At 45.0% G+C, this 22,805-nt stretch overlaps 1 protein-coding gene across 7 annotated transcripts; it reads right to left on the reverse strand.

The window, feature by feature from the left end:
* Window positions 1-5,001: 5,001 nt before the first annotated feature.
* On the reverse strand, window positions 5,002-22,805 carry CDKN1A (cyclin dependent kinase inhibitor 1A). Of its 7 annotated transcripts, none has more exons than XM_077334342.1 (3): window positions 22,734-22,805; window positions 14,212-14,611; window positions 5,002-13,513 (listed from the first exon to the last, which is right to left on the reverse strand). In XM_077334342.1, the coding sequence occupies exons 2-3, from the start codon at window positions 14,600-14,602 to the stop codon at window positions 13,464-13,466; spliced, it is 441 nt and encodes a 146-aa protein (XP_077190457.1). In that variant the 5' UTR covers window positions 14,603-14,611; window positions 22,734-22,805; the 3' UTR covers window positions 5,002-13,463. The 7 variants fall into 7 exon arrangements, with proteins under 7 accessions (XP_077190457.1, XP_077190456.1, XP_077190462.1 ...); XM_077334341.1 differs by lacking the exon at window positions 22,734-22,805 and adding an exon at window positions 21,788-22,594; XM_077334347.1 differs by lacking the exon at window positions 22,734-22,805 and adding an exon at window positions 21,560-21,688.

Consider the following 22,805-nt stretch of genomic DNA (forward strand, 5'->3'; position numbering starts at 1 on the left):
TCCCTAATCATGGAGGCTTAGATCACAAAAGTAGCATGCCAGCCGTTTTTCTATCTTTGCCAAGTGAAGCCACTAGCATTCTATCTGATCCTGGAAAACCTAGCCAGAGTTATCCATGCAATGGTCACCTCCAGATTAGATTAATGTAAATTACTCAATGTGAGTCTAACCCAGTGGTTCCCAAACTTATCTGGCCTACCGCCCCCTTTCCAGAAAAAATATTACTCAGCGCCCTGGAAATTAATTTTTTTAAATTTTAATAGTTATTCATCGCCCCCAAATGCACCTGTGGCCCATCGCCGCCCCCCTGGATCGCTGCAGCACCCACCAGGGGGTGGTAGCGCCCATTTTGGGAATCACTGGTCTAACCCCTGACCTTAATCCGGAAACTACAACTGGTCCAAAATTCAGTTGCTCAGATCCTTACAAGATACCATGGAGGGTCCATATATGACCTACCCTCCAGCTGCTGCATTAGTTGCCAATTTAATTCTGAATCAAGTTCACAGTGCTGGTTCTAACTTTCAAGGCCATACATGGTCTGGGCCCTGCATATCTTAGGGACCGCCTCTCCCAGTGTGCCCCCAGAAGAATCTTAAGATCATCCAATATTAAGATGGGATGGTCCCCAGCCAAAGTGCCTCTGGCCAAGGCCTTTTGGCCATGACCCCAGCCAGGTGGAATGAGCTGCCAGTTGAGACGCCAGCCATGAAGGAACTATCCAAGTTCTCAGGGCCTGCAAAATGGTGATCTTCCACGAGACATTGGGTTGAGGCCAGAACCAACTATTGGCCAATAAAATCTATGAGCCTCTCCCAACTCATCTCAGTCATTCCTTCTACTGATTAGAGCTAGAAAAACATCCACACAGTGTGTGAAACGGACTAAGAGGTGAACCAGCAGAACCACCAGTGAATACAATGGAGTGCTGAATTGTTTTAATGGTCTCTTACTGTGAGGGGTGGTATATAAAACTAATAATAAATGAATATTTTTGAAGCTTTATACTCTCCCCCCCCCCATAGGTACACACATTTAGGGGAAGAAATGACAACTACATTATAGTTTTTCATTTTTCCCCTCTAGTGGGATGGCTATACTCCCTGTATTATATGTGGACAATATCCCACTATGGTCACTAAAATCCTATTGGTGGAGGTACCATGTAATGGTTAAAATGTGCTCATGAACTATTGTGTCAAAAGTCTCCTTGCGGATAGTTGTAGTCCCCATGACATCAAATGGATTACACCAGAATGAACTGTAACTGCACAACCATTCTGTGGGTCAATAAAACCTTTCCATTCAGCAATGCAATATAACTGGACAGTTACCCTTAACTGTGTGCTAACGGTTTGGGCCAAACCATTAGCCAAACCATTTGGCTAAAGTGTTTGATCCATTCATAAATTACAATGTGAAGTTTTACCCTCTTTATGACATTATTGTAAGCACGTCAGATCTGAATTTGGGCCTTATCACCTTAACTTTAGCACAACCAGCCCTATTGTGTAGCATTTTAAAATGATGCATACTGAGCCCTGAAACAAACTCTTGAACAGTTAAGTATCCTTGGCCATCAGAGTCAAGGCCGTCAAAGAGCAGCTCCAGCTCTTCTGTGCTCCAAGGTAAGCCTTCCTCCTTCAATTTCTGAAAATTAGACAAAAGTCAAATTAGATTTGGTCTATTCTTCTTGCAAAACCACTTTAAAAAGGGACAGTGTCCCTAGAAATGTGACCTTGTGACACCCAAAGGATTGTAGCAATCCAGACCAATGTTGTTTGCAGCCAGGCTGGTCCAAAGTAAAATCCAAAACCAAAACACAGTCTGCATAATATATTTTATCAGGATGAAATAAAATGTGTGTAAGCTTTCAAATTCATGAGAATTCTTCAACCTAGCTTTTACAAAATTAAAAAGAGGTGGAAAGGAAAAGGTCATGATTCTAAGACCTGGGGGCTTTTCGCACGCCTTCAAAATCACACAATGGTTGCCAATTGAAAACGCTACTGATTTGCCGTTATGCACAACGTCGTTGACAATCTGCCACACACCTGAAAACGATCTGCAAAAAGCGCTTCCTTGTAGCGCTTTCAGGGAAATCCCCAAAAGTGGATTCCCCCTCCGGAAAGCGATACACTCCTGCAACCAATCTGCAACACTAGCGAAAAAGACCTGTGCGTTAACATTGTTGCGGTTTCTACAAAGTCCCTCCCCCTGGTTCTCTCCTCTGATCTTCCGGCAAAGCAATCGCCATTTTTTTTTCTCCGAGCGAGCGGGGATAAATGCACCAGCGAGCCTCTGTTTAGAGGCTTCCCCGGCTTCAGTCCCTCCCCTTCAGTCACTAAGCACAAACAAGAGAAGCCCGTTTGCTGATGTATTTTCCCTTTATTTTTTACACATTCATTCAGCCAAAAATCGGGCCCGTGAGAGGGGGGGGGGTTTCACTCGGAGGGAGCGTGGCAACGAATAAATGACAGCTCAAACACACCAGGCAGCTGGATGGGTCTCTCAGTTGCAACGAATCAACACAGATTCGTTGCAATGGGTCTGGTTTTTTAAAAAAAAAAACTTTCTAAAAGGGAAAGGGGCTGTTTGGGAGCATGCTAACGGCTGCCCATTGGCTGCTTGATGGCCAGGGGCGGGACGAGCTTGGCAAGAGCGCTTCCTTTCTAGCGATTTTTGCCGAGACCGGAAGCCTGTGGGAAACGCTACAAAACGCAACTGGATTCCACTACAAAGGCAGGTATGCATAACGACGAATTCCACTATTTTAAATGGCGATTTTTCATTCAGCAACCAATTTGCTACAAAGATCCCGGTGCGAAAAGCCCCCTGTTGTTCCCCACATCCCTGGCAGATATATAGATTGTGGTGCTGTTGATATCAGGTTGCATCTGTGTGGCAATTCACCCTACAATAGCACTATTAGTGCACTCTAGCCATCTTTTTCTCCTTTGATTTCACAGAATGCTCCAAGAAGATGAGAGCCAGGATAAAGGTTTTTGAAAGACCCTTTCTCATTCTCCAACCTATTTTATGTGTGGCACTTCCACAAGAAGACTCACACCAAATGCCTCATATGGCCCATAAAAATATGCAATCCAGCCACCTACTTACCTGCATATCGTCACGTGTAATAAGCCCCATTTTGTTTTCATTGTGTCCCTGGACAATGTTCTGAACCTTTTTCATTATTTCAGAAGGGGGTAGTTCTTCTTCCAAGATAGGACACAGTTGCATTCTTCCCCACCTGCTTTTCCCTTTCTTCCACCTACTTGATCCAAACTTTCTGCTTTTAGGAAGCATGTTCTGTTTATCCATGGCGCTCCCAGAGGTTTGCTCAGTCCTTTGAAAAACAAAAGCAGGGTAGGTTTTTTCCTACTATTCAGCTCACACTGTTTGAATCTTCTTCTTGTTTGAATCTCTAGGTGATGTCTGGAGATCTCCTGCTATTACAACAGATCTCCAAATAGCTGAGATCAGTTCATTTAGAGAAAATGGTTGCCTTGAAAGGTGAACTTGATGGCATTATACCCTATTGAAGTCCCTCCCCTCCTCAGCTGGCAACCCTATTATACTGGTCACTGACTTTAACCCTTCATATACCTGACAGAGTGGGATCTGACTTCTAAAAGCTTCTTCCAAAAACAAATGTATATGCAGAATACAGTTGCCAACATGAAGGTGGAATCTGGGGTTCTTCCAGAATTGTAATTTACTACCTACTAACTGTAGCCAGACACTCTATTTCATAATGCCAAGAATGCTGCTGTTTAGGTGGCAGCTTATTTCAGAAAATAAAACTTTCACCGTGGTTTCCTTTCATTACTAGGCCAGCTCCTGAAGCAGGCAGAAGCAAATGTAGAAAAGCTTCTCCTAAGTTGGTTCTGCATGGTGACAGATTCCACGCCAGATTCCTCATGACAGGACAATTAGCTCTGCTGCTTCCTGGGTCCTCACGGCACTGCAGAGCTGAATGGGGTATTTCTTGTCCCTTCCAGAGGACTCTGTAGGTGCAGACCTGGCCCGGGATGGCTGCTGATGGTGCCTGCAGCAGGAAGAGGAACAGGAAAGAATCCGTGTTCCCCTGCTGCGGGGAAACCAGGGGCCTGATTTGGGCCAGCGCTCAGCTTGCGCTGGACTGGCACTGACGTCATGGGGACATGGGGATTCGCCCCACTACTGGGCAAGCAGAATCAGTCCTAGTGACTTATAACTGCTTTTAATAGAAGTCGTTACTTTGCTTTATTTCATTTGAAGTACTCATGGGTGAGCCTGATGTAACCAGATGAAGGAACTGTTCAACTTTTATTCGAGCTATTGGAAATCTTAACCCACACTGTTTAATTAAAATTTCCTACATTTTGTTTTTCATTTTGTTGTTTCACACAGTAATAATTGACTTTTTTGTAATTTAACACTATAAAACCTATTTTAAACATTTTTGTTCTAAATATTTTTAAACATTTTTTGCTTGAGAACTTGTAATCACTCAAATGTCAACCACTGGTATATACATATACAATCTCTCTATAAATTGTAAGCTTGAATGTTCCGTTGTATCAAACTAGAATGCTTGCTTCTAACTTTCTCTGGGGTGTTTATTTTTTCCTTAGAGCACTGATTCTTAATCGTAATCTTCTATAGCCCAACAAGTATGCAACATCATCAATGGATGATCCCAAGCTACAAAAAGTTATAAAGAGTTCTCCAGACAAAGTAACTTTATTTGTATGAAATATTCTATTGCCCACTGACTCTAATAATGATTCATGTTAATGAAAGCTTCTGCCCCAACAAATGCAATGGAATGTCTATGAATCTGGAGCCATTTTGTTCATTGGGTGTAAGCTGTACTGACATGGAACTACACCTGTTGGGCAATGTTGACATCATTGGACTGTTGTATATTTCTGTGTTGTCACTAATATATTGATTGTAGAGTGTATGAAAAGTTTATTATTGATTTGAAGGACAATCTTTACCAGCAGCAGAATGATTGATGATTTTTTAAATTTTATTTATTAAATAACAGACAATCAACAGAAACGCCCCACCAAAAAGAAAAATTCACCCTAACACAATTCTGTAGCTTCATAAAACTTTTGAATCCTGTAAAACAGTGGTCCCCAACCCCCGTGGATCGGTACCAGTCCGTAGATCAGTCAGTACCGGGCCGCAGCTCCTCCTTGTCCTCTTCCCCGACTGCTGCCTCAGGGGCTGCCCTGCCACTCTGCCGCCGGCTCACCTTTGGTGCTCTCCAGTGGCCGCCATGGCTGGGGCTCCCCGTCAGCGTGGCACTGTGCAGCTGCTGCTGGCAGTGCCCCCTGGCAGGCAGCAGGAAGTCAGGGGCGCCAGAGGAAAGCAAGTGGAGCAGGGGCTCAGGCGGCAGCGGCAATGTCCCTTGGCAAAAGACAACCCCCCCCCCCGGGCCGCAGTAAAATTGTCAAGCATTGACCGGTCCCTGGTGATAAAAAGGTTGGGCACCACTGCTGCAAACAATGTCCATTTCATCTATTACATTTCAACAGCAGAGTGATTGATGAATACACTGTTTCAATGCAGACAGGAGATTGTAGATAGGGGTGTGTGATGAAGGCTGATGTTGAAAGAAAGCACCCTGCCTATGTAATCTCCAAAACCTCTCAAGAGTTGATGAAGCTGTTAGAATACACAAGATCTGTAGTACATCAAAAGGGGGCATTAGGGAAGATGTATAGTTAGCATATTTAGATCAGAAACTTCCAGGAATTTTTCACATGATCTCCTCCTGCTCCTCTGAACCCACTTCCTCCCTGCTTGCCTCCACAATACAACAAATGTACAACACCAGTTAGACAATTAGCTATCGCTTTTCTTTTTTTACAAAGCTGTTCCTCTTCTTAATAAAACTATTTTATTATTTTAGACAGCCTACTGTTTTGTACAGCTTTGCATATTTAAATGCTGCCAACAGAGACAAAGGACTCTATTTCACTAACACTATGTAATATCAGATCAGCAAGGTACAAAACCACACACCTCAATGAGATGAAAGAGGAAATATTTAAGTGCATTCTCTGTTGTAGCCCTCTGAACTGTAACAATATGGTTCAGAAAGAAGCTTGGGACAACACACTACACTGCTGTGTATATAGTCTGTGCTACCTGTAGCTGTTAGGTTCCAGCTATGTAATTTTTGCTTTCATCTAACATGCCACTATTTATGCTGTGCTTCATTTCTGGTCTTTTGATTGCCTTGTTCCCTTCAATAGAAACTGCTGTGAGTCCCAGAGCAAAAGGGAGACTACAAATAACATTTAATTCTTCTCCATGGTACATAGAATACACATGCATCCTTCCCATATGTACATACAACCCTTTGTAAGAAAGAAGGCATATTCCTTTTGCACTCTGGAACCAGGGACCAGCAAACACACATTTTAAAAAATCAGGTGTCCTCTGTGGTGTATCATCATCACCATCATCAACAATATTTATTGCAGTTCAGGATCAGCCACAGTGGTATATTTATTTTAAAATTACACTGGAACAGTCTTCTTCCTCCCTTTGAGATACGTTTGTTGGTTTAGATCTCCAGGTGACAGACATCAGTTCCACCAGAAGGAAATGGCTGCTTTGGAGGGTGGCCTCTACAGTAATATACCCTGCTGAGGTCTCTCCCCAAACCACACCATCCTTAAGCTCTGCCCCCAAGAGCTCCAGGTATTTCCTCAGCTAGAGTTGGCAACCCTGTGTGTAAACCTAAGAGCAGAAACCTGAAGACCAAACTACAAAGGACAGTGGGCATGGATCCATCCCATGGCTCCCAATGGCATTTTAAAAGCATTTGCATTTTTGAAGGTTCCCACTGCTGGTTATGTGAGTTCAATTGACAGTAAAAGAGGAATGTCCCAAAAGAGCCTATGAATTTACTGTAAAATTTATTCACAAGCACACAGTATGGCAAATGGGTTACCAATATTTTTCCTAGAGGGAGTTCTGTGTTTTTGACACCTACATAACAAGCACAAGTTCAGCAGGCAAACTTTTCATGGCACAGAGATGATACAATGATAAAAATGTGCTAATTTTTCTGCTTGTCAGGCAAGTATTAAAGGCATGCTTGGAGGAGTTCCTAGGACTCAGAATTTCTACGTTCAATAAAATAAGCTCAGCTTCCAAAAGACAGTAAAAAAAAAAAAACCTTACCTAGAATACAGTGTTTAGTGGTAGATGAAAAATTTGCTTAGATGGAGATGTCAATGACTGAAATTAAATATTACCCAAATAGTTAAAAGCACTTACAGTTCTGCAGCTCTTCAGAGGTTTTCAGTTGTCTCAAAGGGAAGGACACCTCCTCTTAAGTGAGGCAGTTCCTTTATTCTCCAGGCGGAAGTTACTAAATTACACAGGAGGGAGGTGGCTGTGGCTTCTGACAGATTTCACCAATACAAGGTATAATCTTGTCACTTCCCTTCTTGCTCAACTCATCTTTCTGCTGTTGACTTCAATAGGATTGTTCTGAGAATTCATCTGTTCATATCTAGCTTGCTTTGGGACTCCTCATGCAAAGAAAATACTATTATAAGGTTTCTGCTAAGATGCATTCTACTAGATCCAATCTCAAAAGGGATTTTTCTTCAATTCTGAGATTTGTAAAAAAATTTATCCTGCAAATTATATCAGAGCTAATAAAATTGCATTGCCTTAATTTTCCCACAAATCTTGAACAATTTCAACTCATCCCACATGAAGTTTGATGGCTTATGGGACTGTAAGAGATGTAGAAATACCCTGGATTAGCAAAGCTAAGACCATCCTGAATTTTAAAAAATTAGTGACAATCTGCTTTTCAGAGGTTATGTAGAAACTCATACCTGCTCTGTAGCTCCTTTTCCTAGCTTCTGCCCTGACTAGACTCCTTCATCCCGGCCTGAAGGCCAAAGGAGGACAGCAGGGCACTCAGTTTTAGGTGGAAGTCAGGCATGGAGAGAATATGAACAGGTGCGCTGGCTGGAGACAGAGGAGGCAACAGCAGCACAGCAACTGGAACTCATGCCAGCCCTAGCCCACCACTACCTCTGCTGCCTGTCTTCCACCCTGCTTGGTCCTCCACCACCACCACCTCAGCCGTCCACCCCACAGCTGGCTCCTTTCACATCTACTGGCGTGCTGCCTCATTCCCCTGCCTGTCTGTCATGGGCGGGGATGGGATAAAAAGATGTCTTGCCCATTATCATTTCCGTTACAGGGAGCATAAAAAATCATATGGTGCAAAAGAGAACCAGTGATGCATTCTACGACTTCAAATTTCCATGGTCTCACCAGCTGAACCCTATTCTTATATCATGAGTGGAGAAGAACTGTACTTGCCAAACTGTATTGCTGTAACCCTGAATTGTATTTTCCCCTCTAAACTAGAAGAGCCTATTGAAAACCTGAAAACGTATTTTTTGTGACAGGTTGTAGAATACTCCTTCCAGAAGGCATCTGGCTCAACACTAGCCTCCCCTTAGACCTTGAAAATGCAATTATCAATCAAGAGTGGATTCACTCCATCTTCATAAAAGAGTTGCCCTTCAGCTAGGCACAGCCCAGTCCATAGACTAGGGTATAAGCTGCACGGAGCTTTTATTCTAATCCCAGGTCGATTCAGTCCCTGCCTTCTACACAGAATGCAATTTCCGTTTGGATTGTGGCCGATTTAAATTTTCCTTCTGCAGCAAGGAGGATTGATCCGGAGTGAACCTAGCTTTATTGTGCGATATCTTAGAGTGCTTTTAATGCTCAATATTTTTCAAATCCAGATTGGGAAAGAAAGCTCCTGGTAGAGAACCTCTGATAGGCCACACCTGGTCATGGGACAAGCTTGCCTTAAAGGAGGAACCTCTAATTTCTCTCAATTTCTGTCGGATTTTTTCTCCCTTCTCTGCCTTTTTCAATCTCCCCCCCCCAAGAAAAGAAAGAGGCTCCCTGCTTAGTTTCTCTCCCCACCCTTCAAGAAAAGAAAGAGGCTTGGCTCCCCCCCCTTTCTGAACTACCCTAACCACGTGCAGAACACTTTCCTGTTTCAATGGGGAAGGGGGGGGGAGAGGAAGACCCGAGTTCAAAGCGATCTGAATTCAACAGGATTGACAATGGAATAAACAAAGTAAGTGCAGACTCTGCCCAAGGTTGGTCAAACATCGGCTCTCCAGATGTCCATGAACTACAGTTCCCATGAGCCCCCTGCCAGCATGTGCCAGCAGGGGGCTCGTGAGAATTGTAGTCCATGGCCATCTGGAGAGCTACTGTTTGGCAACCCCTGCAAAATAAAAGGATAGGGTTGGTTAGAAACCTGCATCAGTAGGAGAAAAGTAAATTGGTTATGTGTAGAATTTTTATGGAAAAAGAGCACACTCTCATAGCCAAATGGCAAAGTCCAGTTTACATCTCCAGAAAAATTAGCCCTGCCTTCTGCCAGATTACCCCCCAAAAAGGTGGCTTAAATACTTCCACTACTCTAAACTCAAAGAATAGAAGGGGAAGCCTCTGGACCAATCAGCTCCTGTTTCTTCCATTCACTTAACTCCACAGCCCAGCTGTCCTCAGTAACAAGTAGGCAGGTCTCAAGGAGACAAATACCTACCCAACCACATATCAGTTTAGTGAACACATTCGCAGCTCCCTCCTGCTTTCTGAAGCAAGGGGGAGGGGAAGAAAAAGGTATCTCCCTTGGACCACTGTGTTCCTTTGTAAATATCAGAAGTTGTTTGTTTGTATGTGTGTTTTAACATGTGTTTTTCAGGTTCTAGCCTTTTGATTTTTATGTATATCCTCACCTGCTGGTTGAAACTATCAGATCACACAACTAGAAACTTTAGACAAGATACAATAAGCTCAGGTCAGCCTAGCCTGCCCATCTCTGCTGCTTCCCAGTTTTATTTTCATTTTTCTATTCTTTTATATTTTGGGAAAGGAAACCACCCTGTAGACCAAGGGGTAGTCAAACTGCGGCCCTTCAGATGTCCATGGACTACAATTCCCATGAGCCCCTGCCAGTGAACGCTTAATTTGTCTACCCCTGCTGTAGACATTGAAGGAGATCCTGAGTTATCCCCTCTTGCTAAAAACTAACTTCCCAAACTAATTAAGAGACTTTCTATTTGGGTAACACTGCAATATTCAGAAACACACCTGATCATATGTACCTTCTCAGCCATCTCCCAGATCCAACCAAGCAGAGTGACTTTTCTCCTTACAAAACTGGGGTAAAAGAAGCTACATTTGCTAGAAAGTCTGTGCAAATGTACTTCTACACAAACACTCTTTTCTTCATTCCATGCTCTGTCAGGTGGCTGTTTCTCAACTCACACAGTTCTAGAGACATCCCTGCCTCTAGCTTTAATTTTTCGGTACCCTTTTTTCTATCACTGTTCCTCTTATCCCTAAACCTGCTTAAAGCTTATTTCCACCACACTTTGATTTCCACATATTAATGAATAAGGTTTTTAAACATTCTTCTGAGAGCAATCACATTAGAAGTCATGGAATAGTCAAACCTTCTGACAGAGCATTTAATGAAGTAGGTGGAAAGTCCTGGCTGCTACAAAGGTGGTTACTCTGGAGAAGACCATGGCTTTGACAAATCATGTAGTACTGCTAAGGTTCTCCAGTAGCTATTCCGTTGAGAATACATATCCCTGCTGCTGAAGGCTGTGTCTTTATTTCTTAATAAGCCCACTGTGCATAATAATTATCCATGTCCCTTCTCATGCTTTTTTACATAAGCCTAAGAAGCAGCAGGCCAGTGTACAATGGCCATTGTGTTTCCTAAAGTATTTTAAGAACCATCCCCTGGCCAAGAGTCCTCACTGTCCATATCATTCAAGTTTAGCACTCTCACATGAAAGTTGTATAAAATTAACAGCACACAGAGTATTGCTCCATAATTAAGCCATTTATTTTAAAACTATTTAACACAGCAGCTTTATATTCACAAACAGATTAGTGCTGATAGCGTCCTAGCATTACCCTGAATGCAAAAGTGCGATGGACAAAGTAGCCTGGCCACGGCAACTCTCACCAGAATGGTCAAGTAGCCACAGACAAATTAAGCATCTTTATTTTTTTTAAAGTGCCCATGACTGTGCTTTGAATGGGATGGCTCTTGTACCAAACATTGTTATGCAATACAGAATGCCACACACACTCCCGGCCAACCCTGTAAGCTTCTGTACTTATAAAGCAACTTCCTGAATAACCTTCCAACCCAGTCCGTCACTCCTCCAAGGAACTACATAAAGCATAGCTATTTTGAGAACTTGCTCCAAACATCTTTCAATATGTTTTGTAACATAATATGGCTAGTAGCTCTTCAGTTTTTGCTCCTGTATCATTTCCTCAACCATTACCCAGGCAATCCAGTAGATGTTTGACGCCCCATCCTCCATTTTGCACTCCGCCTAGACTCTGGATGGGGTACATACAAAAAAGGGGAGGGCTACAAAAAGCACACTCATATTGTTTGTCAAAATTAAATTAAACAAACCAGGATGTTGTTACCCCCAATATTTCCCCCCAACATAGAAGCAGGCAAGTGGAATGTACCTTTTAGTAACCACATAATAAGTGTTTTCAGAGGTTTGGAATCTGCTTCCTAGTTCCAGCTCCTCCTTATTTCACTAAGGAGAAGTTCTTCATAAAGCAGCGCTCACATGGTATGGATAGAAGGGAACACCATCCCAACTACCCCTTGCTGAGAAATAAGAGCCTGTGAAAACAGGGAAATCACAGTAACAGCTGTGATTTACACACTGCCATTAGAGATGTAGGCTCTGGATTTCTAAAGCCTTCATTTCAAAAGTCAGAAACTCCTGAGGGTTTTTGACAACCTGACACCAGTGGTAATGAAAGCATCCACCTCAAGCGCAGCATGAAACCTTCAGAATCCAGTTCTCATACTGAGAAAATAATGGGGCTGCAGTATTAAGAGGTAAGTGCCAATTTCCTCAACAAGATTAAACATGCTCTGGTCTTTCAACACAGCTGGCCAGAACACAAGTTGCTGTGGAAGTTAATGAAAGTCCGTGGGATTAAATCCTTATCATCCCAAGATCAGGAGTTTTCCTAGTGGAAGGACTGAAAGTCCTGGGTGTGCCACAACAACCTCAATCACTAGCCATTTGGTTTTTAGTTGAGAGCCATTAAGACCAAAGAACAATTAGAGGTACTAGAGGCATGATCTATACTAAAATCAGGAAGTTACTACACTGGTGAAACCATCCCAATATGTTTTCTGAAAAGCTCAGTGAATGTAGCGAGGTATATTTCAGAGATTCATGGCTGTCGTAGGCTACATTTCTTTCCCCAGGTTAACATTACCCCTACAGACGTGCACCAAGACAAGAACCCATATTCCTTGACCATTTTGCCTATGAAAATGTTCAAAACGCACAACAGCCAAGCATCAAGGCTATAATTATTAGGTGCTATTCAGTACTATCTGAGCAAGGAACCCCCATACAAATATCTGTTTGCAAAGCTAGGGCTAAGTGGACACCAATTGCCCACCACACCAAAGCCTCCATCTTCATGAGAGATCAAAAAGTTTGCTAGACTAAGCCAGTCCTTCTCTTCTCTCTCCCCCCCCCCACCAACAACTGTCCTGTTAACATAGGATAAAGGAACAGATCCTGCAAAGATACTGGTCAGTATACTATCACTCCATGCATAAACACCTGATTTTCCTGCATTCTTCTCTTGCTGCAGCCACTTCCCTGAGAAGATCGTGGCCCCTGGCTACAGCAGCACATGGGGAAACAGCTGCACAAAATGGGAGGGGCTGGAAAAAGGAGGCCAAGGAGGTGAAGTCACTCCTCTTCTGCAAGCTAAAGAAAGGGGATGATTTCACCTACGAGGCTAGTCCACTGACGCCCATGGCAGTTCCTGCAACCATAAAGACCACTGCAGGGGTCAGAGAACTTCAGGAAAGAAAAGGAATGTGGGAAAAACTAAATGGATGACAGAATACAAGCAATCTTTTACCTGAGGCAAATATATCAAAAATAGCAAATGGCCACTGTGCTAGACAGCATCCTCAGCCACAGCCAGAACGAGCACTGATCCTTCATTGCAAGCATCACTGCAGTTAGCATTTAAATACATTTTCTACCCCAACCACATTAAAACGGTTTTAAAGATAAGGCTTTACAATACTACATTGCACATCAGTCTCCAGTGCTACTCATAAATAAGAGAGGAAGTTCTACAATCTTCCCAAGTGTTATATCTACTATGCCATTTTTTTTTTTTGCGCAATAGAAGAGGCTGGCAAAAGTCATCAGAGCAAAGGTCCCAACTCTGATTAACTGCTCCTTCAAACAATTGTCCTGGTGACTCCATTGGATGTTGTGCCCAGTTAGGTCATTTCCGCTAATACAGTGAAGACAGCATCTTCGGCAAAGAAGCTGCAGAAGTATTTCGGTTCCTCTGCTGCATCATGGATTTGACTTGCATGGGACAGTTCTCCTCTTTGAGCTGTAGAAGTCTGGAAAAGAACAGAAAAAAACTGAACGTGCTACCAGCAGGAATGAGGCAAGTATAGATACATGGAAGGGGGCAGGTTTCAGGGCATCTTTCAGTCAGCCAAGGCCTGGAAACCCCAACTATACCCTGGATGCCGATTGATTTTTAGACCATTCACTGCCAAAATCTAATTTCCTTTCCTTCAGACAGAGTCCTTTCACCACCTCCACCATCCACACATCATCCACAACCCTCACAAAAAAATTGATCTTCTCCTATAATCTTACCTGCTGCCACCACACAAGGGCCTTTGCGTAAGCAGAATGAAATGCTGAAGTATTCCTTCAGTACACAAGTGGATAAAAGCTGAAATACATCTGCCCCCAAATTCTCCAACACTCAGTGTGCACTTGACCATCTTCCAGTTTACACTTATTGTACTTGACAGCAGTAGACACCAGTGTTCAGTATATAACAGCCAACAATGCAATTTTAATAAGGAGGCTGGCTTTTAATATTACTAAGGAAAAATCCCTTTAAGTAAAGAGACGACAACAACAACCCAGTGCCAGATTTTGCATGCCAAATTCAACAGCTTAAATCCCCAAGCGGAAATCAATGCAGCTCAGAGTCTTTTGACATTCCATTTCAGCTTTAGTCAATGATGCTGATGTTTAGCTCCATGCACAGGTGAATAAAGTCAAAGCAGCACTCCCTTACCTTTTATAGTTGTCTGCTTTCTTTTCAAATGCCTTGAGGACTCAACCTCAAAGCTCCCCGGTTCAGGATTGTCTGTCTTTGCGTGTCTCTTGAGAAGCACGGGGGAGCTCCGGCTCTTGACTCCAACACAACTGTTCTCCTTTGAGTGACTTAGCAGTTCTTGAGGTGCCAACTCTTCAACATGGGAGACCTTCTCCCATTTGTAGTCCCCTTCAAGTGGGGTTTCAGTTTCAAAGTCAAAGTTCCACTTGCATCGGGCCTCCTCCCATTCCGCCTTCATCAAGGACTGGAAGTCATTCTGGAGCTGTTCATGATCCACTGGTCCAAAGAGGTTCCTGCAAAGCTTCCTGCTGCAGGATGACCTTGGGATATCACCCTGAGACAGAGGCATTTCCTTCCACTATAAGGAAAAGAAGCAATACATGGTTACCATGCAGATACATAGAAGACCTGGTGATACAAATCATGCACTATGAAACCAAGCATAACCAACCAAGTAACACCTGAAACCTTTCAAGATTTGCCAGGATAAACTTAAAAACCATGGAAGGTGCTCTACAGTGTACATGCATATTTTTATTACAGCAGACTCCACTCCAACGAAGATAATTATATGCTTGTCAGCTAGATGATCATGTAACATCACACCTCCCATCTCCATCCTAAACACAGCCCTGTCAAATTCTTCTACTTCGTAAAGCTTGAGCATCAGTGTGGTATAGTGATGAAAGGGTATTGGACTAGCATCTGGAGACTCAGGTTCAAATTCCTACTCATGTCATGGAAGCTAGCACACACTCTCAGCCAAGCCTACCTCACAGGACTTTTGAAAAGTAAAATGGAGAAAATGAGAATGATGTAAGCAGCTTTGAGCATTCATTGGGGAGAAAAGCATGATGGAAATTAATGATTATTAATAAGTGAAATACAAATGTATCTGAAAACCATTTCCAGTGCAGCGTCACCAGGTACCAATAATAAAGGTCAGCTCTAATACATTCTAAAAGAAGACCTCCACATTTTAAAGATTAAATCTTTTTACAGGTGTGAAGCACAGCGCTGTATAACTCACTTGTTATAGCTGGGTTCAGATGTCAGTTGATTGACCAGTCATTCAACACTCACAATCAATTACTTAACTGTGGTCAAGTATTTCAGGAAGCCAAGAACACTGCTGTTTAGGTAGCAGCTTACTAAACAAAAGCAAACTTCTACCATGCTTTCTTTTCTTTACCAAGTCCATGATGGCTGCCCCCTTGTCCGGTCACAAGAAAAAGCAAATGTTAAAGGCCTCTCCCGACCACCTGTGCCAATTAGTTTAATAGTAGCTATTATGTTATTTGGCTACATTTCTATTTGAAGTACTGATGGTACAGATGTTCTACCTTGATGTAATAAGATGAAAGCTGGAAGAACTGATGCACATTTGTTCATGTCTACAGAAACCTTAACCAAGGCTGTTTAGCTACTATCCCAGACAAATGCTCATTTCATTATTCACAGTAACAGCTGACTTGTGTGTTGTAATTAGCAATAGTATTAGCAAGAAGTACAACCCTACTTATCTATTTGGCCTGAATAAAGTTATTTCTTTAAAAAATACTTGACCCATTTGTTTTTAATCAAAGGTCTACTCATAGATTGTATGATCTCTTCATAAATCTTAAGTTGGACTTTCCACTAGACCCAAATATCTGAAATATTAGCTTATGACTTACTCCAAACAATATTCTGGTATGTATTTTATTCTCAGAGTACTGGGGGGCATTTCCCACGGCTTAAAAATAGCACAATGGTTGCCGATTGAAAACGCTACTAATTTGCCATAACGCACGACGTCGTCAACAATCTGCAACAATCCTGAAACCGATCAGCAATAAGCGCTTCGTTGTGGCGCTTTCAGGGGAATCCAGAAAACTGGATTCACCCTCCGGATAGCGATACACTCCTGCAACCAATCTGCAACAGTAGCGCTAAAGACCTGTGCGTTACCATTGTAGCTGGTTCTTCAAAGTCCCTCCCCCTGGATCTCTCCTCCAAACTTCCGGCGAAGCGATCGCCATTTTTTTTTCTCGGAGCGAGCGGGGATAAACGCACCGGCGAGCCTCTTTCTGTTTAGAGGCTTCCCTGGCTTCAGTCCTTCACCTTTAGTCACTAAGCACAAACCACATTAAAGCCCGTTTGCTGAAATAAAGTCCCTTTATTTTTTACACATAAATTCAGCCGAAAATCGAGCCCGTGAGAAGGGGGGGGGGGGAATTTTTTTTTATCACTCGAGCCAGCGTGCCAACGATCATACAATCAAACGATAGATCACATTAGGCAGCTGGATGGGTCTCTCCAGTGCAAGGAATCTACGTAGATTCGTTGCTATGGGTCTGTTTTTTTTTTTAAAAAAGCTTTCTTAAAGGGAAAGGGGCTGTTTGGGAGCATGCTAACGGCTGCCCATTGGCTGCTTGACGGCCAGGGGCGGGACAAGCTTGGCAATAGCGCTTCCTTTCTAGCGATTTCTGCCGAGACCGGAAGCCTGTGGGAAACGCTAAAAAACGCAACTGATTCCACTACAAAGCCAGGTGTGCAAAACGACGAATTCCACTATTTTAAATGGCGATTTTTCATTCCGCAAACAATTTGCAACAAAGATCGCCGTGGGAAATGGCCCTGGTTCTTAGCCTTACTGTCCAGCAACATAATTAGATGTCCCCAAGCAAAAAAAAAAAAGAAAACAAATATTTATTTCTGGAAGCTTCTCACACATGTGATCTCATGAATATCATTAATTTGTTATTTGCCCAGCTGGGGAAGGCTTTGCTGCTGGATTCCTACTTTTTAATGAGTTAGGGAGAAATTGTGGAGCTGAGACTTTATGTTCAAGGCATGGTGACGTAACACCAGTCTGTCTGAAGTCACTGCAAATAAGAAAGGGCTTCCTAAAATTCTAAATGCCTGACAAGATCTGTAGTTAATCAAATGTGTATAACACTGCCCCAGTTAAGAATCATTGGGCTAGATCGTAGGCCTATCCTAAGGCATCCATTATTCATGCAAATTTGAGAGAGACAACGGATCATGGAAGAGATACATGTATTAGAGCATCTACCGACAGCTATATTGGCAATATCATGGCATTGTCAGACCCTTTGTACTAAGTAGCATAAATTTCCATAGAGCAGCCTTCAGCTGTCACATTTCTAAGTAAACCTGTGGCACTTGCTTAACACTGCCTGCTACACAGATATATAGCATAGATAATCCTATTTCAGTATGCATCACAATTGTGTCAATCTACAGATGTGGCAGAATGCCAGCTACCAAAGGACACAAAGGACACAACAGACATGCCTTTAAATCTACACAAGCACTGACACTGAAACACTGGTTTGGCATATCCGGTGCCTCAGCCTACACACTTCTAGTCTTTTGGCTTCACTGTTCTTAATCTTCACCAATCGATCCTATAGACAGTGTCCCCTCTAAACCAGGGGTAGTCAAACTGCGGCCCTCCAGATGTCCATGGACTACGATTCCCAGGAGCCCCTGCCAGCAGCAGGGGCTCCTGGGAATCGTAGTCCATGGACATCTGGAGGGCCGCAGTTTGACTACCCCTGCTCTAAACCATGCATGTAAGCAGCCATTAACACAGGAAGCCCCGCTCAGCAGTAATCTGGAATCATTCCGGGTCTGGCACAGCCCTTTTTAAGATTACAGCAGTTACATCCTTCTCAGGATGTGAACTGCACAGTAGGGTGTGTAATTAGATGGAACATTGACTATGGACAAGTGTGATTACAAGCTAAAATGAGGAAAGACATAACCATGTTTGAATCCAGTGGCATCCTTTAAGAACAAAGTTTTATCCAAAATACAAGTTTTATGCGCAAGCACACTTCTTCAGACATAACGAAACAGTTTCTTTAACCATACATATAGCCAAAAAGTGTGTGTGTGTTAATTGCCAGGAAGGTTTAGCTACAGTTGGAATACTAATTACCTGGGGCAATTACACCTGAGATAGGATTGAGCTATAACTGCCCAGTTAATTATGTATTCACAATTATTATTATTTTATTTAGATTTTTATACTGCCCATATGTTATCTGAATCCTAGCTAAACCTTCCTGGCAATTAACACCCCACCCACCCTCTCTCTACCAATGTGTATTGTTGAGGAAACTGTTTCATTATGTCTGAAGAAGTGTGCATGCACACAAAAGCTCATCTGTAACCCTCAGTGCCTAAATAAAAGGGGTAAGGGGTCATGGGGGAAAAAATTACTCCCCTTCATCCCCATGCACTCCTGTGCTAGCCTACCCTCTTCTTCCACTTCTGTCCCCCAGGTTCTAACACCCGTTGTATTCCTGGATACAATGGGCTTTACCCCTAGTATCCTGAATAAAACTTTGTTAGTCTTAACGGTGCCACACAACTCAAACATTTTTCTGCTGCTTCAGATGAACATGGCTACCCACCTGAATCTATCTGTCTTCATGAGAGAAAGCAGTCTCTCATTACCAGCACAATGATCTCCCACAACATTACCTTTCTAAAGAGATTGAATGTTCTTAACCAATCACAGCTGAGAAATCAGGTGTCCCATCAGGCCAACTTAGCCACATCTCAGACCAATTTAATCTTCTCAAGTTAACATACATATTTTATATGCATGACTGTATATTTGGGAAACCGGCCACTTTCATTTGAGTGACATGTTTCCAAAAGACAAGCTTATAATGTTGCCTTCCTCCAGTGCTCAGGTTAAGAAGAGGCAGAGATTAAAAATAGCAGCATCCTTCATGCATGTTCTTTATAAACAGCTACGCAGGATGACATCACAGCAAGAAATTTCAGACATACCAGAACAAGCCCTGGCAGGTAGTATTGATGCCTAGGACAAGCCTCAACTTGAAATCTTGTTAAATCGCCACTTCAAAGCACTGGAGTGTCTAGGAAGCAGCTGCAGTTCCCACATTCTGATTCCAAGCAAAAAGGGTAGCCATATTCACTGTCTTGACAATAGTCTTGGCCATCAATCTGCTGGAATCCACTAGCATAAAGAGTCTAGAAAAACTAACTATGCCACCTACCACACTCCTCCTTGACAGATCAGGTTAGCAACCTCCAGGTGGTAGTTAGAGGTCTCCCACAATTATAAATGATCTTCAGGTGACAGATATCAGTTCCATCTGGAGAAAATGGCCACTTTTAAAGGGAAAAACTATGGCATTACATCCCATTGAAGTCCCTATTTTATCCAGGCAACATCCCCAAAACTTTCAAGTATTTCCCCAACCCAGAGCTGGCAGCCCTACTATCAGGTAACATCTGGATGTTTACATTGTGGAAGGAAACAAAGGCCTTACCACATGACCACTGCAGCAAACGGTGACTGCTTCAAGTTTAAAATATGCTCAATCCTAGTTCATAGCCAGCTGGTCACGTGTGCTATCATATGCTTCCAGTTCATCACCCTAAAACTAATAAAAGTGGAGCAGCAGATTTTGTTTTTACAGACACCAGAGACCATCCAAAAAACAAGTGAGTTCTGGGTCAAATCAAGTCTGAATTCTCCCTAGAAGCTAAAGTGACTAAACTGGGGCCATTATACTTTGAACACATCATAAGAGTCATTGGAAAATAATGCTAGGAAAAGTTGAATGCAGTAGGAAAAGAAGATCCATGGCCTTCAGTCTGCAACACCCAAGCAAGAAGGCTGTTAACTATAGAAGGTTTTGGAGGGCATTAATTCACAGGGCTGCCATAATTAGGAGGCAGCAGAATAGTGTAGGCTCACACTTGAGTTTTAACTCTATTTCATAACAAGACCTGGCAAGTATAGCTTAACAAGCTCTGCTACAGAAAGGTTTAAGCTTTAAATCTTAAATGGGATGCATGTGTGCACATACATATACACACACTATAAAAAGGAGATGTTGGAAACCTGCCAGTACAAGGTGTTTACTTGCTAAATAATTTGCTCCAGTGAATTTCTTTATACTCTGGGTATTTGAGACCACAGTCAGGGTTGTGACCTCTCGACTCCCTCTTCCTGCCCCCCACTCCCAAAAAACCCAGTCATATTCTACAAGTGAATTCAACAGTACAATCTTAGGGAGGCCATAACCTACCCAGCATCTCCTGCAGGAGAAAGTGGCATTTCAACTTCCAGTACCGCTTCAGACATAACCCCTTATTCCCAGTCAACCTCTAGCTCCATCCAACTGAAACCGCCAACATTCCTCGGTTAAAAACACGCATCCCGCCTACCTCGCCCTACTCTTGAAACTACCTTATATCACGTGGTGCCTGGGTCCAACAGGGTTAGGCGTTGTGCACGCCGGGATCCTGGAGAGGCATGGCCAGCCGGCCAGCCAGCCGTCTTGTTTCCCTCACTCTCTGATCTTTGTCGCGGGGGATGCGACCCGGGACCTCCTGCACGCAAAGCAGATGCTCTGCCGCTAAGCCACAGCCAGGTCCAGCCCTTGGCCTATTTCAGAGCTCCCAGGAGGGCGGGCCAGCTCTGCGTTTGCATCGCTCTGCTCCCACAGCATGCCCAGCAGCTTTTCTGTGGCCTTCAAGCCCAGCCGACCGCCCTTCGGGTGCGGAGCACTTCAAACTTCCCACCGTCCCCGCGATCGAGCTCATCCCCAGCTCCCCCCCCCCCCCCCCAGCGGCTGCAAAGACGTCCAGGCTGCCTTTTGCCTAGCAGGAGGCAGCGCCGCTCTCGCCCTGCGGTTACGTCAGCCACCCGCCCCCCCCCCGCCGCGCCGCAGCCGCGTCACGTGCCGCGTTGGAAAGTTGCGAAACTCGGCTTGCCACAGCCCTCGCCCGAGACAGCAACAGCGTTTACTACGACTCCGCCCCCGCCCCCCCCGCAGGCAACAAAGCCGCTTTAGGTGCCGAGGGCGGGGGAGAGGAGAGCAGGGGGCAGGAGTCGGGGAGACCCCGGCGGCCGGCCTCTCAGAGAGCGAGGGTCGAGGCGCCTCCGGCCTCCCAAGAATGCGGGCCGCGGCTTCCCAGAATCGCCCCCTAAGCGGGCGGAGTCTCTGAGCAGACAGCGCACAAAAATAAAACGCGCCTTGGGAACAAGGAGTTCCCTGCGAGAAGAGAACATCGCCGGGCGCTGCCGACTGGGCAGGGAGTCAAGCTCGAGTCCCACCCCGACGGGGCTCTGCCTTTCCTGCCTCCCGCCGGCGGAGCTGGGAAAGCTCCCCGGACTCAGGCAGGAGCGACCGGCCGATACTCTGGTCCCCTTTCGCAATGAAGCCGCTCGCGTCAGGAAAGTGCCCCGCCGCCAGGCGCGTCCGGAGAAAGGCTCTGGGCACAGCCTGGGCCGGGCCCGCTCTCTTACATCAGCCCCAGAGTGACTGTCACTGAGTCACCGCCGCCTGACTCCTCCCGCCGGGCAAAGCAGCAGCCGCCTTCCCGCACGGCACGGGCATGCCCCGACAAGCTCCCCTTCCCCGCAAAGCCTCCGCTCCACAGCACCCCTGCCGTCCGTCGCCGGGAAGGGCGGCCAAGGGCTCCGCTCGCTGCCTTTTCAGCCGGCCATCGCCACCACCCCACCCCGCTCGCGCACCTTCCAGACAGGCGCGCCGGGACGCCGGCTCCGTTTCTCTTTCGCCCTCGACGCCGCTTCTTCCTGGAAGGGCAGCATCTCGCCGCCCCTTGGGACGACCCTGGAAGGTTCCGTTTCGGTGCAAAAGCGGCAGGTTACGTGCCCCCGCCCCGCGCTTCGCCGGCCCGACTCTGCGCAGAAACGCCGGTTTAGCGACCCCGAGCTTTTCCTATCACCCCTAAGCAAACATCGCTCTCGCTTCGAAAGAAGGCTCGCGGCCGTTCTCCAAGAGGGGTTCGGTCGGACACCACCAGGAGGGACACTCGGCGAGAGGAGCAGAGGCCACATTCCTACAAGGTGCCGTCTGGATTTGGGTCCTTTGAGAAGAGACCATCCTCTCGCTTGCCTCCTCTCCTACAGCAGAACGCGGCAAAAGCCTCGAAGGGAATGCGCGGAGGGACCCCACGGCGATTCCTTGCCCTTAGGAGGGACTAAGTGGCGGGAGAACAGGTGGAGATGACGATGAAACTTCCCTTGGGAAAGCAAAGACGTCTTAACATCATGCACGGAATGACAGGGAAGCCCCGGTAGGGACTGAACAAGCTTAGTTCCCGTCCTCTCCCCCGGACCAAATACCCCCGATAGAACTTCGCCGATGAGCACGGGAAAGGAGGACGTCATGCTCCCACATCGCGGGTGCGACGTTCCCCGCAGGAGGGATCAAGAGCATTGACCCCGGTCCGCCCCAGGCCAAGTCGAAGGCACAGGGCGACCGACCGTGAAGCCACACGAAGAGGACTTTTCACCACCACCTGCGAGCTTTTGAGCGATACCCGCGGAGAACTCCATCAAAGGCACCCAAACACAATAAATCAGGTTCAGGCGTAGCCCTGATAGCTAAGCCCAAAGAACACCGGGAGAAAGGGGGCAACAAACCGGGGTGCTCCACAGACCAACCAGCGCTCACCTCCCGTTCCGGCTTCCCTTTCTGCCGCTGCTAACGCGTCCTCTCCCTGTCACCGCAGTTCTGACTTCAGCA

The sequence above is a fragment of the Paroedura picta genome, chromosome 4 (genome assembly GCF_049243985.1).
Source record: "Paroedura picta isolate Pp20150507F chromosome 4, Ppicta_v3.0, whole genome shotgun sequence".
Taxonomy (NCBI): Eukaryota; Metazoa; Chordata; class Lepidosauria; order Squamata; family Gekkonidae; genus Paroedura; species Paroedura picta.